Consider the following 19,832-nt stretch of genomic DNA (forward strand, 5'->3'; position numbering starts at 1 on the left):
CACTTTAACTACATGGGAATTGTTTGCTTAAATTTGTGGATTACACAGCCAAAAAAAAAAGAAAAAGAAAAGAAAATTGTCCCAAACATTATGACACCCACTGCATGTATGTATGTATGTATGTTTGTACGTACAGTGGGTTCCAGAATTACTGTCGCCCTTGATAAATAAGCATAAAAAATACTGTAAACTAAAACATAATAGTTATTAATGCCAGGGCGTTATTGTCCAACATGTGTAAAGTAATTCACTTTATTAATGATTCAATAGAATGTATGGCCTCCCTCTCTGTCAGTAGGGACAAAGTGCAGTTCCTGGAATGTTTGCAACCATTTTGTGTTATTGCTCTTACAGTGCTAAGAGGTATGTTTAACCATTTATGTATTTTGTGTACCCATTACCAGGCTTGTGATGGTCAATTACCATTTGTCTCTCCTGAATTGACAGTTCTTTGGCTTTTTCCATGCTGATGGATGACAATGGGATTTTACATGCTTGTTACTTCAGAAAGTGATGTAATGACACATTATAGTTCCTTCAGATTGAGATTAACAAAATTTAGAAAAATGTTATTGAGAATTTCACTTTGTTTGATTTTATTTTTAGGGATGGGATTTTATTTAAAGAAATTTGATTACTGAATAAAAAGATTTGATCAAGAGAGCAAACATTGAAATAAAAGTGTGCTTCCCCCCCCTATGTTTGAACATAACATATAGATTATTATCTAGGTTGTTTATTATATGCAACATTCTTTCTTAATTTTTCTACTGTATGTCAGGTTAAATAATTAAATTCACTCATTAGTAAGAAACATTAATGAATGATGTCAACAATAAATTCACAGTGGAGCACCTCCTAATGAAACCACAGGATGAAGCTTGATCTCAAATATGGTTACCTTCAGTAGCCCAGTGGTGCCCTTAAAAAGAGTTAGGCCTACTGGGGAATTAAAATTGGAATAAAAACATGCGACGTAAAATCAACAATCGCGGATGCTATGCAGGTGCAGATTCAGTCCTATGGCCAGCTCCCGACGCCTCCTTCTTTTCACCCACCCAACAGGAATCAGGCCATCGATCGCTCGCAATTGCCAGATCGTGGCAGGAAGGAGAGCAAGTCAATGGACAAGCCCTGACTCCTGGAAATCGCTCTCTCCTCCTACACCCTCCCCTTTCCATAGTATCTTCCTCTAACAGATCCCTGACGGTAACTGGAGAGTTAAAACACAGAAAATACGTCAGCAGCTACAATCCCTTTCGGTAGGGGGGTAGCTGTGTCTGTGTGAGCAGCTCTACCAGGCTCAGCATCAGTTTCGCTTCCTCTTATTTCTGCACCTTAACCGATAGGCACGGATTGCATATTTGTACCGGGAAATTTTGTTCTCATTTTACGAGCGTCACCAGAGCATCATTGCAGGACGTGTTCGTTGTTTTGATCTAGACTGGTGTGTGATCTATATTTTGCAAATCATCGACATCGTTGTATTGCAGCCTGAATAGCTTCTAGTATAAAATGTTGGATCCATCGTCCAGCGAAGAGGAAGGGGATGAGATTGTGGAAGAGGAGAGCAGAGAAGCGATGGCACCACAGGCCGGGGCTAGGCTGTCTCCGAGTCGCACCAGCGACAGCTCCGGTGGGCTACAGCCCAGTAGCCGGAGCAGTAGTGCCCGTCCGTCCAGCCCAAGTCCGTCGGTAGTTAGTGAGAAGGAGAAGGAAGAGGTGGAAAAAATGCAGCGGGAGGAAGAGGAACGAAAGAAGAAGCTGCAGCTCTATGTATTCGTCATGAGATGCATTGCCTATCCATTCAATGCGAAGCAGCCGACTGATATGGCGAGACGACAGCAGAAGGTAAGACCAGTGTAAAAAGGTGAAAGACTCTCCCTTCTCCTCCCCCCAAAAATAGCGAAAGGAATTGTAATTTCACAGGCTTGTCAATGTTGTGTTTAAGATATATAAGGAAGAATGAATATGTATTTAGGGTATATTTATTTGTGTTTATATAATGGAACGAAGTTGATACTTCATCCCTCTATATAGAAGCAAATATTAAATGTAGCGCAACACACCACCCCACATTTTCTTATCCTTGAATCAACAATCAATATGGATTATTAAAAAACGAAAACATAAATCGTTAATAAAGCTAAAGGGAAGAGATTTGGACACCATAATTATGTTCAGAAAATAACCATGCATATTTGAGGAGTTGTAAAGAGTAGCTTTTGCTGGAACGACCCAAGCTGTGCCAGTTTATGAACGTAATACATCAGTGCTCAGATGTCCATAAAACAGAAGTACATTGGCTAGTATAGGATATAGTTTAGTCACATCGCGTGGTTTTCCATGCGGCGCATTTTATTATACATCATTTGCAGGTGGTTCCATGGAGGCCGATGAATAATAATGACGAAAAGAAAGGAGTGTCGTCGTAAACTGTAGACTTCACCAAAGTCATGTGATTTATAGATTGCAAATATAATCATGTGTGCTGTTACCGCACACATGCACACTGACTTCGTCAGGATACAAAATACCGTATTTTCCCATTCCTTGTTGCAATGGAAATTACACGATTATTTGCATTTTAGCATGGTGACATTAATGTTCAGATAATAAAGTACAATTTAACTAGTGAAATAAACAGAACCAGGCCTTTATCCACCCTTTCATTGCCAGGAATAATGCAGTCTGTTTCATAATCCACTGAATGATCGCTGCTATGAAATGTGCGTGAATGCTTGTTCATCAAATCGGCGGACGGGGAACTGGGGGGAGAACATTCAGTTTGATATAATAACACCTTTGTACACCACTTTACCGACGTTATGTCGGGATAAAGTATATAAGACATATCTTTTCGTATGTTCATGCATGTCATTAAGCCTGTGCAGTGGTACCCATTAGGTGGCGCTTGCTCAAGTAGGCTATGTCATTAGGCGGATTAACATTTTAAACCCTGGTGCGTATAGTGTGTCTGGCAGAAACATTTCTAATCGTTATTCTTGTGGTTATGATTATTACAACAACAAAATAATAGTTGGTGTGTTAAAGACAATAATAGTTATAGCTGTATGATTATGTTATGCTACCACTACTTCCTTGATAGGCCATTTAAAATTTCAGGTGGAGCCTGACTTTTAACCAACTGAATGTAGCTGGGAAATGTGATTAGTGACTGTGATACAGTCAAATGCAGTGGGGGTGGATGGTCAGCAAACGTCCAGATGTAATTCACTAGGGCACCTGCTGTGTGACATTTGCAAATTCACACATTTTACATTAGCTGTCTGTCAATATGTCACCATAATGCAAAGCCATTGATGGAAGCAGTGATTTGAAAATATGTTGAACCTATAGCTCTTGATTTGGAACAATTCTGGATTACTTAGAACATTGTTCCTGCTTGCTGTACATTCTGCTTTGGGAAACTATCAGTGTCATTTTTATTGAGAGCCTTTTATTGAAAGTCCACTACACGTCTCCATATAAGTTCAAATGTAGTCAAGAAGCCCTCATATTTTGACCTAAAAATGTTACTGGTATGTTCAGTATGAGTTGTGTAACATACATCAATATGTCCTTAAAATGCCCAACCAAATAGGTGTTTACTATCCAATCAATACAATACAAATCTCATTCAAATGCTTCATGTACTAGACAGAATAAGCACATTTATTTATGCCATCCATCAAGTTGATTTGGGAATTGAAATTAATGGGAATACTCAAACTGAATGATGCCTGGCAGTCAAACAATCTTCACATCTACATGCAGGAAATGTGCAACAATGTGCACTTCATTTCATTGTTCTCACCTGTTGATGCAAAACATCTCCACATATTCATGGCATGAATACACAGCATGAACAATAATGTTCACATTTGAATAATGTTGTGTGTTCATGCATGCTGTGGAGATGACATTACCATATGTAAAGAGTATCTGCTTGAAGAGTGAAGACCCAGGAACGACCAGATGGGTCAATAGGAGTAGCCTACAAGAATGGATCTTGCACATATACGTACATCCCTGTGAGTTCCGGAAACAATGGCCGCTTGACTCCTCTGCAGTCTGTTCAGTGTGACCAAATGGGGAAGGGTCAATCTGACAAGCCCTTCTTGCAGATTCCTGGAAGAAGGCGCATGACAAAATGACATAGAATGTGAATTGTGGCAAAATAGCCAATAGCCTGTTTTTAACTAGAATGTATAGCATCTTTACCATGAAAACCTAATCTAATTTGAAATTTAAACAGCAATCTTTTCTGCTACACCAATAAAACCAATAGAAAGTCTAGAGTTAATCTGACCATATCACCATAGCATAGTGAAGCTGATCCACACAAAGTCAGAAGTAGATTTTGCTGGTGCAATTGTTAAATAGCCCGATGAACCTCTTCAGTATATGTACCCCCATATACCTTTTTTTTAACTATATTCACTCACATGGAAGTGATACTGGATACGGGGTAGCCCTTTGGAGGAGTAGTCACAGAGTTAGTCAAGGTACATGCTGAAGAGATGTGTCCACCACGGTGGAAAATAGCCACTGACTGAGTGGTTTGTGATGGGGTGTTTGTTCCCCCAATGGGGAGCTAGGGTGGAGAAGCTCCATGGTTGTGTTGTAATATAAATGCATGATATGGATCCGGTTTGCTTGCTAAGTAAATAATATTTTATGGTTTAAAGTCATTTAGTTGTTTCTCCTTGAAGCACTGAGTGCCACTGCCCATGTAAGAAAGCATGGCTGTCACAAACAGTGGCTATTCTTTCAGTTTAACAAGAAATGGCCATTGTCATACATAAACTCTGAATATTAAAAAAATATATTAATTCTATCAATGCCTCAGTAAACGGGCAATTTCTTTTAAAGATTATATCTCTTGAGCCAACACAAGAATTCAATTCTCACTCCCCAGATAGAAAGAGAAGAGAGAGGAGAGAGAGAAAGAGAGAGAGATAAAGAGAGAGATAGAGAGAGATAGAAAGAGAGAGAGAGGGAGAGAGAGCGACAGAGAGAGAGGGAGAGAGAGAGAGAGAGAAACATGCCGTGTAGACAGCTGTTTGTGTGAGTGTCAGGCGTGTCTGCCTTCATGACCAGGGTGTCACAGCTGGCTTTGGCTTGGCGTTGCCCCTGGAGCAGCTGACTGGTCAGTGGAGAACAGGTGCCGTGGCAGAGTGTGGGAACACTGCATGCAGGGTAGAAATAATTGAGTTCAGGCTTGATGGCTGTTTCGTGGTGGGTGTTTGCTTGACCTGAAAAACAGACCTATGGATTCATTAAAAGCCACAAATGATAGCATCTGAGAATGAAATTATCCCTTTGACTTAGGATCAATAAATGAACAGCGTCTCTGAAAACATGAAAACCCAGAAGCTCATCTATCACTACAGTCATAGATGGTCACTTTCAGGACCATCTATTACTATAGTCACATCTACAGTATTTCTTGTTATAAATATTCATTGGGTCATTGCAGCTGTGTAACTAAAGCAAAATCAAAGGTTGTGAAAGTGACTGTGCAGATCAATGACTAGTAGTTGCTTCATATTCCATGGCCGTGCTTGGGAAATTGGTTTTCTATAAATGTCAATCAATGGCTCGATAAGGGGATGGATGCAATGCGTTTTGTATCCTTTTATTTATTTATTTATTTATGTATTGTATTTTATTTTAAATGGAGCACTTCCCAGCATGTGTCTGCTGTCCCTTTCAACCATCTCAAATAGTCTGCTAAATGTTTGGTGCTTGAGCGATATTGCTCATGCACTAATTCATTTGAATAATCCTGCTGCGCAATTTAAAAAATGTCCTTTTTTTTTGTCTCAGCTGATGTTGAAAGACTCTTGCCTTCCGTGAACCTTTCCTCAATTTCTTCCCATGATATATGCAAATGCTATTGTCATTGCAGGATGAAACATGAGTATTTTATTAGCATATACCTACCTCACAGGACCAGCAGAAAAGGGCTGTGTGCCTTTCGTTAATAATTGATACTGTTTATTGTATAAAAGCAGATCTGCCCTGAGTTGGAGCAGAGGTGATGAGGTAAAACAATCACACCATCTGTTTGTCAGTTCCTTTCACGATTGACCTAATGAAATTAGGCGAGGCATTTCACTGGCCCTTCTTCGCCTCGACAATCGCTTCTGGGAATGAAACTGGAAGGGTGTGACTTCATCCTGTTCCATGTTAAGAGAAACATCCTTTCAATGGGGATGGGGTCAGTGTTTCAATAGTCTTCATGCCACTATACACGGAGCCCTTCTGGTTAAGATGGTGACTGATGGTGAACGATAGTTAATCTTTTTGGGCACAGTGAATCGTGAATGACAGCAAATGATTGTGCATTATTGCGCATGGTCTCTCATGTTAGTGCGTGACGCTGAATGAAGGTTAATGGTGTGCACGACTGAAAATAATGGTCAATAGTTGTGAGTGATGCTGAAATTGTCAATACGCGGATTACAACTAATTATGGTGAATGCTTGCCGCTGAGAGAGAATGATGGCCAGTGGTGATAAATTATGGTGCACAGATGTGAATATGATGGATAGTGGTAAATAGCAGTAAATGGTATTGAATGATACTGAAGGCCACAGTGGTGAATGATGGTAAATGATGGTGAAATATGTGCTGCACTCTTGTTCTGGACCTCAATCTTCTCTTACCTGTCTCTTACATGTTGAACTACATCATCTCCCTACTCCCATGAACCCCTCATGGCAGATAAAATGTACCACCTCACCAATAATGATTATTAATGATTTTACTGCCAACGCAGTATGAGCCCCAATAAGAGTCTCTTTCATTTGTGTCAGTGGAAATTTTGAAGAGGCATGGGAAATTGCATCATAAAATATATTCTGTATCCACGTAACCTCAAACCAATAAAAGTCCATCTGGGCAACACAACCTGGCACACCGCGTTTGTCGCAGGTGTAGTGGTCTGTTCGCTTTAAAATGAGCTGTGTAAACTGATAATGATTGGGACCAAGCCATAGCGTATCAGGTCACCCTTGTGTTTGGGGAGTCTGTCCAAGGTGCCTTTGAAAATCGGAGCATGTGTGCACCTGCGTGAAAGAGAGATGCTGTGATATGCAAATCCATTAGGTTTGGGCTCCTGAGTGTGTCGCTGCTTCCACCTCGACAGTGCCCGCAGCTGCTGTTTACGCTACACAAGGGCCAGCCCCGGCCTGCATAATGCATGAAAACAAGGTGTCCGTGCTAAACCGTGCGCGAGACCAGGATTGAATTTGTGCGGTTTCCCAGAGGGCTCCAGCTGTAAACGGGCACCTACAGAAAATGAGTGCTGCATCGTGGGAATCGTAGTCATTTCAGCCGTGCACGCTTGTGCACTGAGCTCACACGTGATACAGCCACACAGCCAGTTAAAGGAGCGATGGTGACTACACTAACGCATACAGCACAGCGGTAAATACTTTGCTCATTCAAAGATCAAATGGTGATGATGTCCATCCGACCTCCTTACAAAAGATCTTCGGCACATGTATTTGATAAAGCTGATAATGAAATAAATGGCAAAACTTATTTGAATGTAATGCAGGTCTGCTGTAATACAGTGTCTGTTTTGCATATTATGCTAATTTTTATACATATACAAATATCAGTAGTTGATCAACTAATATAAAGATATAAGGTTTATTCCATTCAATTTGCTTCCTATTCTCAAACTGTTATAGTGAAAAGAGAAATGATTGGTTGACAGTATATAATAAATATATAATAAAAGCGTATGGAGAAATTACTTTGATTATAAACATTAGATTGTTAAAAAATTGATCCTTAATGAACAATAGTTATTTTTATTCTTTTCTGAGAGTAAACACTAGATCTAGAGACGTCACTGTAGCATGCTGTAGAGGGACACAGCTGTGGCAGAACAGCACTGCATCATGGAAATGAACTATTCTTACCTTGACTGGGTCCTTCTGTCTGCAGTTGCTGTGACGCCTTACTGTATTAACAGCATTTGTTCTCTACATTTCCTCCTTACCAACCCAGCCTCTCTCGTCCTCTGACCTTTGACCCGTCAGCTTGCTGTAGTCGAGAGATAGTAGCAAGAGTTTTGCTCAACCCTTTATTTGGGCAAATTGTCTCCTTATCTCAGTAGGTGCAGGATCTTTGTTTAGAATATATCTCTCTGCGATTGCATAACAGCTCTGTAAAATCTCCATAATTAGTGGAGCACTTTCAATGCAGTATTATTTGTTCACTTTGTTCTAAACTTTATGTGAGCAAAGACTTCTTTTTTAAGTACTATTGTAGTCTATTTCTGAAGACACACAGACGGAATGAAACATGCATTAGCATATACAGAAGTACCAGTGCAAGAGTTGTCTTTAAAATACCTGAAATGTTACTAATTACTAATTACATTACTAATCACCTTTCTGTGTATAGACGTTCACTGCCATTATGGCTCCATTTAAAACACACTCAACCATGCACCAGAGCGTATGCCATCAATTATTCAGGCCAGTGTTCTTGTACAGGGAGCCATTTTACTGTTGCCGTTTCTGCATACGGTTATGGTGAGCTCACAGAAGCGTTCACATAACCACACATTATGACCTTACCTCCAAATTTCATTTGATTTTTGTAAAACATAGAAACGAAGCCTTGGATATTTGGTCTTCTTCATGTATATGGTCTCTTTAATGTGGTCTTGTGCTGAGATTGCCTCCTCTGATCACAACTCAACGTCTACTGTAACAGCAGGCAGTTATGTAGCCTTTATTTACCATAGTCTCACATTGGCTACGATATGGTTTTATAAATGGAAATAAAGAGCACGATTCATATTTAGCCAACAGAGAGGACATTTAAGCATTGCACTATTTCACTGTAGGACTGAATATATAGTATTTTTCAAACATAATCTTTCAGGATTTAGCCCTACCCCTAACTGATTGATTCTTTCTCTTCTGTCCATATGAGTTTGTCTCAAAGGACAGAAGATCCACTTCTGAAACAATGAACGTGTAATGCACGGCAGCTGCATTCAAGAGCGAAATCCCACCCAACCAGTCAATCTGTTTCTAAACTACCCCCTTCTTATTTCTGCTTGTTTTATTTATTTCAAAGGCATTGGCCATTGGTTACAATACTTTGTTCTTCATTTGGGATTTGTTTCAGCTTTCTGCCATTTCACAATGTGAGTGTGAGAAACACAGACAATGCCAGCACTAAGCTATTTTACAACCCGAGTGGGGCCAGCACTGAAAAGCGGCAGAAATAAAACAGCTTTGATATAAAACAGCCATGATTAACAGCTGCATTGTGGGATACACACACAGCGCAGTGCCTTTCGGTGGAGGAAAGACGTGGCGTTACCCTCTGCAGAAGTGCCCCTGTTGGTTGGGCTCTCAGGGCCTGGACTGTGCCCCAGGGTCTGTGAACTGAAGCGGGATTAGATGACAGATAGAGAGGCAAAGCAGCTGCCCTCCATTGTCATTGTGTTTACCCAGACCTGCCTTGCTGTGTCACCGTGGTTGTCACGATGAGAGGCGGACTGTGCTTTGTGTGGGGACGGTAGGCATCACACACAGTATTTACATTGCACGATGACTGAGACAGAAAAACACTATCCTGACTCGAGCTGCTTTCTTCTAATTTAGAAAGCACACAGCTTTCACCCACAGCTTGCAGTAGAAATACAGTCTGTCGTTCCAGTGTTTCAGCACACCTGCTGAGCATGTTTATTCTACGATATCTGTTATGTTTCAATGGGAATATATGGTTAAACTGCTGGATCAGTCCCGATATTTGCTATCTGGATCTGTCAACATTCGGAAAAAGAAATCCCACTGTGTATTAAACCCTGTGATCCTGAGAACAAGGCATGAAAACCGTCTTCACAGCCCCGTCACATCAACACAAGGAACCATCTGTGAAAGGTTTCTACCAGGGTATCCTGCATTTCAAACAGCCAGGCGAATGGAGAGCCAGGCTACTTCTCTACACTGTATATGTTTTGGTCAAGTGTATCTCTCATATTAAAGCATTCAGACTAATGGAGAGTGATGTCTTCCTCCCCTGTGGTTATGTAAGAGCTGAGGGGAGAGTGCCTCACAGAGCATGCTGTAGACTGAGGGGAGTGAGCCTGCTGTAGACTGAGGGGAAATTCAGACTGTGTGTAATATTAGTATGTACTGTACAGTATATGCTAGCATTGACAGTGTGTTGCAGATACGGGTAATGCTGTAAAGCTTCGTTTTTGCCTTGCCTTGTTCCTGCTCTTTTGCTCTTATTATGCACAATCCTTTTGAAACACAGACACCCACACCCATCAGTGCTAACAGGCAGCTCAAAGCAGTAAATGGGAGGAGAGAGAGATAAAGAGAGAGAGAGAGGGAGAAGAGAGAGAGACAGAGAGAGACAGTGTGTGTGCTTGCACCTATACTGGACAATACCAGTTTGCAGCGGAGCACTTTGTCAACCATCTTTAATCTGGGATTACGCATCCATTTGCTTTTTCTCATCAGTTATGTAACCAACCCGCAAGAGCCTGTCCCTGTGCCAGTGTGAGCGAGGGAGAGGGAGAGGGAGAGGGAGGAAAAGGAGGGCACGGACTGTGTGTGCGGTGTCCTGGCTCTGTTTCAGGGCCCATATTCCTCGTGATTGGAGGCCTGGGAAAGGCACCCTTTTGTAAATGAATTGGTAATTGCTTTTTCCTCTCCCCCAGTGAAATCATCTTTGAGGCGATTAGGCAGATTAAGAAAGACGCAGCCTCTGCTGAAATTCGCCGTTCTGAGCTTACCCACCGCATCTCAAATGCAATTACATGGCGTGGAGCGAGAGCGGATTGCCTGCCCGACTGGGCGTGTACCACGGGCTGTTGCAGTGAATACGCATTACCGGCCCTCAGAACGCCTGTGTTATCGCTCTCCCAGGGCTGGGTGTGGCTGAGCCATATGCATCATCAGATTGGGTCATTAGTCCTGTCAGATAAGGCTGGGGTTAGGCTTTTATTTCTCGCCACAAAGCTGTGGCCAGACAGTGAAATCCTGCTTCTATTTACCGTTTTGGATGTTTGGGTGTTCTATTCAGATTGATCCCCATTGCTGTGTTCTACTTTGTATGAACTGAATTCATAATGTTAATGAATCCCTTCAAATGGAAATCAACACGATAAGTACTATTTACAGAACAATATTCTATTTTTGAGATTGAAAATGGGGGGGGGGGGGGGGGGGGGCTGGAAGGGCAAAGCAAAATTACAAAATATATGTATAAATCAGTGCAATGTACAATTACACAATTACACACACACACATGCACACACACACACACACACACACACACAATTTCTATGTGCATTCGTGCTTAGATGCCTGGGTCAGTTGCAACATGCATATGAGCCTTGGTTATCACTGGCACCAGCTGGACAGTCCACACCCTGTAACATCATACTCTCTCTCTTTCGCTTTCTTTCTCTCTCTCTCTCACTCTCTCACTCGCTCTCTCTTTGTTGTTACAAAACAGACACACAGGGTCTGCTCTCTCTTGCTGATTTGAGCAAGTGAGGACAGAAGAGGCACACACATGTACGCACATACAAACATAAACAAAAACACAAACACACACACAGAGTTACATCCCTCCCCCCATAAACACAAACATTCAAATGTACACAGAAACAGAGGCAAGGAGCCTCCATGCTTGTGTGTGTGTGAGAGTGAGCGTGGGGAGTGTAATTGTGTGTGGGTGTGTGTGTTGCTGCACTTCTGTTTTTGTGTGTATGTGACATCCTCGCAAATGAAAAGATCAATGCTTCCTTTGTCTTCTTCTGAATGCAAATTACCTAGTAAGTATGGTATTTTGCCCAGTGAATAAATATCAATTTGTGCTAAAAATGAGACTGGGTTTGATCTGGATCACAGGGGCTTGGCAGTGCTTTTATGCCGGCAAAGTGATCAGGTTTATTCAGAGCCCTATCTTTGCTGTCTAGTAACCCATAATCCCAGGACTAGTCTGCAAATATGAGACTTAACAGCTCACCAGACTGGGATATGGCCAAAAAGAAATGCTGCCCTATATTTCTTCTCCTTGAACATGTATAAAAACAGCTCCGCAATGGCACACTGGTCTGCTATACAATAGAAGAGAGGTATTGACCGAATGACCAGGCATGACCTATATTATCATACACATGCAAGCATGCGCATTTTAGCTATGGGATGGAAATCAGAAAAAATGATCAAAATATGTAATAACACCTTATCAAAAAGCTCACATATGATATGTGCCCAGCCAGACATCAGTGTGTCATATGCATCTGGCCACACACAGAAAACACTGTCTGTGTTTTTAAAACCAGCAGAATACAGAAATGCACTCCCCACTGCTATGCTCAAACTTGCTGGCTGGTAAAAAGGCAGCCGTTTGAAGGGGAAGTCAACCCCCTGCACAGGGGATTACGAGGTTTAATCTATTAAATCGCTGCATTACATAAACTGCCTGCTGGATCTTCAGGGGGACCCGGGAGCTTGCAGCTTGCTGTGTTCTCTGTGGATGGATGCTGTGCAACTTGGAAAAGGGTCTGAATTTCTTTGCAGAATTAAAACATTCCTGAATTGTGAAGTTGTGTGACAGCCTACTGTAGCTGAACCATTTTCAAAGCAGAATAATCATGGACACAGCGACCCAGCACAAAGCTGTGGATGTGGCTGCTTCTTAAAGTTTCTACTGGTCAAAACGGCAGAGTTCTGAAAGCTGAGATGTAACTGTGGAATACATTAACATAAATAAATGGAATCAGAATTATTATTATGGTGCCACTTGAATTATGTTCTATCTCAGATTCTACCTCTCTCTTTTCCCTTTGTGATTGAGAGTCAGAAATATTGACTTCTTATTGCTTATTGCTTATGCTCATACTGACCGATTCATATTGCTTATTTTGTTTATCTGATGTGTGTTGCTGGCTTTTGAGCACTGCCACAAGATGTTCCTGTTCTGCACACCTGTGCATAGTTTTATTACTCATGAACATAATTCTGGCGGCACGGATGGTGCAGTGGGTAGCACTGCCGCCTCACAGCAAGGAGGTCCTGGGTTCGAATCCCCGTCGGCCGGGGCCTCTCTGTGCGGAGTTTGCATGTTCTCCCCGTGTCTGCGTGGGTTTCCTCCAGGTACTCCGGTTTCCTCCCACAGTCCAAAGACATGCACGTTAGGCTGATTGGAGAGTCTAAATTGCCCATAGGTATGAGTGTGTGAGTGAATGGTGTGTGTGCCCTGTGATGGACTGGCGACCCGTCCAGGGTGTATTCCTGCCTTTCGCCCAATGTATGCTGGGATAGGCTCCAGCCCCCCTGCGACCCTGTTCAGGATAAGCGGGTTCAGATAATGGATGGATGGATGGATGGATGAACATAATTCTGACTTTACCTTTAAAGGGAAAAGTGAAAGTGAAGTAAAAACTACTGAGCCTAGCGTGGGAGCCAAAGCAAAGAGAGTCCCTTGTTAACCATTACCCTGCATTTACTGTAGCCCACAGGACCGGGCAATGCTGTCTATCTAGTGCCACGGGCTATAAAACTGTGCTGGAACACTGTCTGTTTGTGGCACGAGAGCCCATGCACTTGTTAGCGCAGTGATGGATGGAGATTAGGGAGGAGGAGAGTGGGCATGGACAGGGCAGTAGATGCTTTGAAGGAATGATCCAAGATGGACTTGGTGCAATAAAGAATGTAATTGTTCTGCCGCTTTCCACTCTGCCGCTGGTCTCTGCACTTTCCACTCTGCTGCTGGTCTCTGCACTTTCCACTCTGCTGCTGGTCTCTGCACTTTCCACTCTGCTGCTGGTCTCTGCTGACCAAAGCGGCGAGGTCACTTCAGTGCTAGAGCCACGCCTTCAGCATTTCATTGCTTAATGGTGGCATCCATGGCCAGGACTGACTTTAAGTCTCCATGAAACTATTATATTTATTGCCCAGCTAAGCCAGCTGTTCTCCTACCAACACTGAGATTTACAGACCACCAGACATGACTGTGTAAGCTGAATGTCAACGGTTCACAATGCTCCTTTTAGTAATTGTTCATTTTAACACAATTCAGCTTTGTTTACTTCCCACATCAGAAAATGAATGTGTGCATCTTTCATACCTTCTGCATGCCCTTTTGAAAATGAAGTTGCATTGTTATTTTTGTGCAGGTGAAAGCAATTTCAAGCAAGTCATGTTAATTCTTACTCCCCCATACCTTTTGATGCTTTAGTCCTGCACTAGTTACTTAGCAGTTGAGGAAATGGCTTCTTCCTCATCCGTGTTCATTGTAGGCAACCAGGCAATGTTTGCCGTAGATTTGCTGTGTGATTAGTAGATTAATCGATATAATCCTGACAAATAACCAATTAACTCCAGTGACGATTCCATGAGTAGAGTTCTAGACAAAGATAAAATGACTAAAAAGCCCCAAGATCAAATTCATCAGTAATGTAGTAAATGCAATGTAGAACTAGGTCTCAATGAAACACATTTGAGATGAACATTTGCTTTATGGAAATGTGTTCTACCAAATTGCATATACTATATAGAACTGACACCGCAGCCTTCAGCCCGTCTCTGCTTTCTGTGATGGGTTTTAATGTAGCGTTTGAACTGTGGGCTGTGAATCAGCGTGCAGGTGATGGAGGTCATGACCCTCTCCTGCACAGTGCCTTTCTGACCCCAGGCCGATGGAGGGTAATGAGGTGGCTGAGTCCTCACAGTAACAGTAGTGCGGGGAAGGAAACCAGGGGCGCATAAAGGAATATCCAGATGGCAGGAGACTCTCGGAGGCAATTGGTTACATGCAGTATTTTTCCACTTCTCTCCCACATCAAAGTCTGTTGTTTATCTACACTCTGTGGAGGACAAAAGTGGGGGGAGGAGCTGCAGCCATTTGTATTGGGTAGACTGTAAATCCACCTCCCCTCCCCCACAAGGACACACACACACACACACCCACACACACAGTCATTCATGCACACACATACATGTACAGTAAGCGCACACACACACGCACGTGTATATACTGCATGGCACACGTCTTCACTTTCAATGTATCGATTTAAATTTTGGGACAATTTATTGTGACAAATGCTCTGAGAATTTCTGAGAGAACGGTTGTGTTTGAGTGTTCACAGCCGATAGCATGACACACACACAGCACATGCGACCATGGGCAGGACACATCCATCCTAGGAACATTTCACCAATCAATCACTGTGAAAGGAAGGTACCAAACTGGGTCTATCATAATGATTAATCTCAACCTTACGAATACATGGCAGATGTTCCCACACCCAACTACTGAACCATTATCGAGAATTTGGCCTTGGTGAAGCAGCGTGGTGGTGCATGGCTAAGACATCAGACCTTGACGCAGGCATCGGTTCGATGCGGTCGCACACTGAGGACCGGGGTTCACGTCCCGGTCCTGCCAAAGCCGAGCAGGGCCGGCGCACGAGGGAGCCGCATAATTGGGCCGCCACTCCAAGGGTGGGGGAGGGACTCGGCAGGGAGGATTGGCGCATACAGAAAGCACACTGATTGCCTGGGAGGCACAGTTCTGGGGCTCGAGACGATGCAGCTTGAAGAAGGTGTGTCCATCTCCTTTCGGCCGTTGGGGGTCGGGGTCGTAGCAGTGTCCCCACAACATGGGCAAATTAAATGGTTGACAGAATTTATGTAAGCTAGCCAGAAGACATGAGAACTCGTTTGAGGTTGAGGGGCTTGAGAGAGGACCAGAGGGAAGTTCCTATATATATGAGTTTGTGTGTGTGCATTCGTGATTAATATTTGTCCTAAGCTATTACACAACATCTTTTCTGACCTCATGCTCACTGCATGATGTTGCCATTAAAGTAATCCTTTTGGCTTTGCTTCATTACCTGTTGTGACACTCCTCCAAGGGCATTCAGGATTTAAACATACGCATGCCCTGCCATGGTAATTCAGCTTGGACAGAGTACAGAAAAATAAACACATCACTTGAATGTTTTGACAAAACTCATATTGCCTTCCAAAGTAATTACAGTATTTATTTTGACACTCTGCTGCTACATGGCTGACATTCTGTGGGAATGGGATATTCAGGGACTGTCACATTAATGGTCCCATCCTCACACTTGCATAGGGTAAAGCCATTCTCTATGAGTGATTGAGTTGTGCACATATTAAGGGTGTGAAAGTACTGCATATTATTATATATAGTCGGGGATTGGGATTATCACAGAATGGTTAATTTTTGCTCTGCAACAACATGATTCTTCGCTGTATCTTCAGCAACGACGTGAAGGTCAACGTTGACATACAGTGGCTGCCTGCCACTGGTCGTACCGTGTGTATTTACTGAAGATACTACGACAGTTCATACTCTAATGACAACAAGCGGGCGAGAACTAAATTATGAGTTATTTTTTGCCTCTTCAAGCCAAAGCCTGGAGTTAACAGAAAGCGTTTAACGTGACGTGAGCGATGCGCTGTGTATAATTACCAATCCCAGATGCAGATTTGTGCAACAAGGACATCAGGGGAAAGCTCTTTGAGCTGAAGTGACAGGACACGTTTCAGTCAGAGGACATTAAACTCTGCTGCTCGGGTAACTCTGCGGATTCTCACCGCTCTTTAGAGAGCGTCAGTTTGCCACTTGCTCCACGGGGCCCGTCAGATCAGTCCGACCGTCACCTGACACGCCACATGAGCCAAGCTGCTTTCACGCAGTTGTTTTTCATCGTCCATGGGGCTCTATGGGATGAATATTGTTATTTACTCAATATGACACGACATCTATCTTGAAACTACGAGCAGACTTGGGCCGTACGTAATTGTTTTGCATTCAATTACTTTTCTGTGCTGAATTCATCTTGCCTGGTGCAGTTTCCAACTGAAGGCAGGGTTTGCACTGTTTGAGAGTATTTCATAGGCTCCAATACACCAGACAAGCTCAGTAAAGCATAGAAAGGTATCCAAAACAGTTACGTATTGACCCAACTGTGATTAAGAATGAAGTAAAAATGCACTTGAAAGTAAACTGCTTTCTGTATGTCAGACAGTAATTATGCTCTCTGCTTGTTTTTTTTTCACCCACCAGCTACCTCCCACCTCCACAAAGGAGGTCAACTGTAACTTGGGAAAGCATAATAGTGATATTATCATAAATGACAGTTAACTAGAGGAAGAAAATAAAATAAAAATATAGTAGAAATAAAAACAAGCCCACTCTTCCCATTTCATCCTCACCTTCGGCACTCCCATCAATGCTTGACTGAAGTGATGAGCTAATACCAGGTGGTATCGCTGAAATACCTGTCATTTTCCGCTCCTCAGATAAGCAGGCAGCAGCTGCAGACGGTGAAGGACCGCTTTCAGGCCTTCCTGAACGGAGACACCCAGATCGTGGCGGACGAGGCCTTCATCAACGCTGTGCAGAGCTACTACGAGGTAACAGAAACTTTCTTCTTTACTTTAACAAAACTACAGTAAAATCGGGTTATCGATTAAACTTTTTAAATATCATTCTTTGCGGAAGACTGCTGAACAGCAATTCCATAATGTGTTCATATTAATTAATGAGCCCTTTATTTTCCCTCAAAGGGAATATAGTATGTTATGCGGGCGGGTAAGCATAGCAAAAAAAAGGTGTGCACGTTATCAGACCCCCAAAGGAAAACAGAGTGTGTTTATCCTCCTGAGACCCAGGAGATGGTTCATTTTCATTTCTTGATGTAAAAAAGTGTCAAAAACATTTAAGTTGCAGTGAAAATATTGTCAAAAGTATATTATTTAATTCTAATGTCCCTTACGTTAGGATAAGCATTGTATAGAGCTCAGGGAAAGCTAAATGTGATGTCCTCGTTTGAGGACGCGGGGTCTCATGAGGTTAAGGTGCTGACACAGAGTCAGCGAGATTTGCCAAAAAGAGACTGCATTGCAATCATTCTGCCGATGGTCTGTGCATGCTGCCAGAACTACTGAGTTGAAATAGCAGTTATGTAAACCTTGGGTTTTCCATACAGCATAATCATGTTTGGTGTTGTTGGAAAGCCAGGGGAACAAATTGGTGGCATGGTACAATGGGTGCTGAATAATGATTTACCTGGTTTGATAGGCATACAGAGATAAGACAATCAGGGTCATTGTTACTGCCATTTTGTGATTATGTCTTTATTTGATGATTTGGGTATTTTTAGTTTTGGGGGACAATGGTTCTTGGTGACTTGTCGACAGGGCCTCCTGTGTACCATTCAAGCAGCCATTACAATACAGTACAGCCACATTTTACACCTTAGTATGTTGCTATTATTGAACACACTCTACAATAAATTGCATTTGTTTTAGCCAGGCATTCCTCTTTGCCCCTAAACCACTAAAAATCTTGGGGTTTTAAGGGCCTAACATACTCATAGAACGCATCTGCACCAAGCAGTCACTAGCCTATACTACTGCCATCACAAGATACACTATTGTGTCACTGTAGGTCAGGGTTACACAACTCTATGTCCTGCAGGCCACAGTGTCTGCAGGCATTTGGCTATGCCACCTGATTTCACTAATTAGCTTATTATCTGAACCAAGCAGGTAAAATAATTAGTGAAATCAGGTAGTGTAGCACACGGTTGGAGCAGATACCTGCAGACACTGCAGCCCGCAGTACATGGAGTTGAGTGACGCTGCTGTAGGCAATACAAACCAGAGGTACTTCCGCATCTATCAAGATCCATATAGAGCAGAGGTCACCAACCTGGTCGTGGAGAGCGGCTGGGTCTGCTGGTTTTAGTTTTCACCTTAAAATCAGCACCCTGTTGAGACCCAGGTAACCAGGCGAGGTGAGTTAACTGTGTAATCAACTGCTGTAATGGATTAATTAAGTGCTGAGTAACAACAAAAACTAGCAGACCCTGTAGCTCTCCAGGGTCAGGGCTGGAGAACCCTGATATAGAGCCACACAATTGGAGGACATTTGCAGTCTCCTGTGTACAGTATTACTGTTAGCACTGAGGAAAGGTTAAAATATTATTATCCCTTTCCAGTAGCACACAGTAAGACTACATGCATTGCTACACCACTCAGATATGAGAGTGAAAAATGGGAGTTTGTGCATGAATGAATCTGCTGAGCTCGAGACTTGTGTTTCCAACCTGCCACAGTTTGGCAATTGGATGACGATTATCACCAGATTGCTCTTGCGGATGATTGTCTCCTTTCTGTTTAGACAGGATGGCTGCCCCTAACTGACATTAAAGCCCATCCAGTACGATGACACTCAGAGCATAGTGTAATGTGCTGTAACCATGAACTTTGTCTAACTTATTTAAGTGAGAATAATTTTTCCTTGTTCCTTCAGTATTCTGGAGGAATCACGCCTCGATATGATAGAATTTTCCATCTTTTCCTTCTACGTGCTAGTTCAGATGGCATGGTTGATATTTCTCTGACATTAACTGACTAATTCCTTATTAAAACTCGGTCAGGGGATCATTCATCATCTGATTCTGAGTTGGGGAAAGAGGGTGACTCAGCAGCAGGGAACGATAGAGAGGAAACCAGCTCCTGATGGCTTAATCTCCACTCTCATTAATACAAATGGAGAGAAGAAGAATAATGAAAAGAGAACTTTGCACAGTGCACTAAATCAATCTGGTGATTTAAACCTTGCATTATTTAAACCTCTCAAGGCCAGACTTTCAATTCAATTAAGCCCCTAACGCACTTTTCTCTAGGTTGGACAGTTACCAATTCACCACACTTCCCTGCTACGTGATGTAAGGACCACAGTAAAGAGGCATATGGCACCATGCAAGGAGTCCAGACTATTTAATA

At 42.5% G+C, this 19,832-nt stretch overlaps 1 protein-coding gene across 10 annotated transcripts in view; it reads left to right on the forward strand.

The window, feature by feature from the left end:
* The first annotated feature begins 1,279 nt into the window (after positions 1 to 1,279).
* cadpsa (Ca2+-dependent activator protein for secretion a) overlaps positions 1,280 to 19,832 on the forward strand; it is a 110,427-nt gene continuing 91,874 nt past the window's right edge. For all 10 annotated transcript variants that reach the window (XM_061221017.1, XM_061221021.1, XM_061221025.1 and 7 more), the window contains exons 1-2: positions 1,280 to 1,851; positions 17,340 to 17,453. In XM_061221017.1, the coding sequence (XP_061077001.1) occupies positions 1,516 to 1,851; positions 17,340 to 17,453 (450 nt within the window). In that variant the 5' untranslated portion in view covers positions 1,280 to 1,515. The remainder of the gene's footprint in view (positions 1,852 to 17,339; positions 17,454 to 19,832) is intronic.

Source organism: Conger conger, chromosome 14, assembly GCF_963514075.1.
Source record: "Conger conger chromosome 14, fConCon1.1, whole genome shotgun sequence".
In the NCBI taxonomy this organism is placed as follows: Eukaryota; Metazoa; Chordata; class Actinopteri; order Anguilliformes; family Congridae; genus Conger; species Conger conger.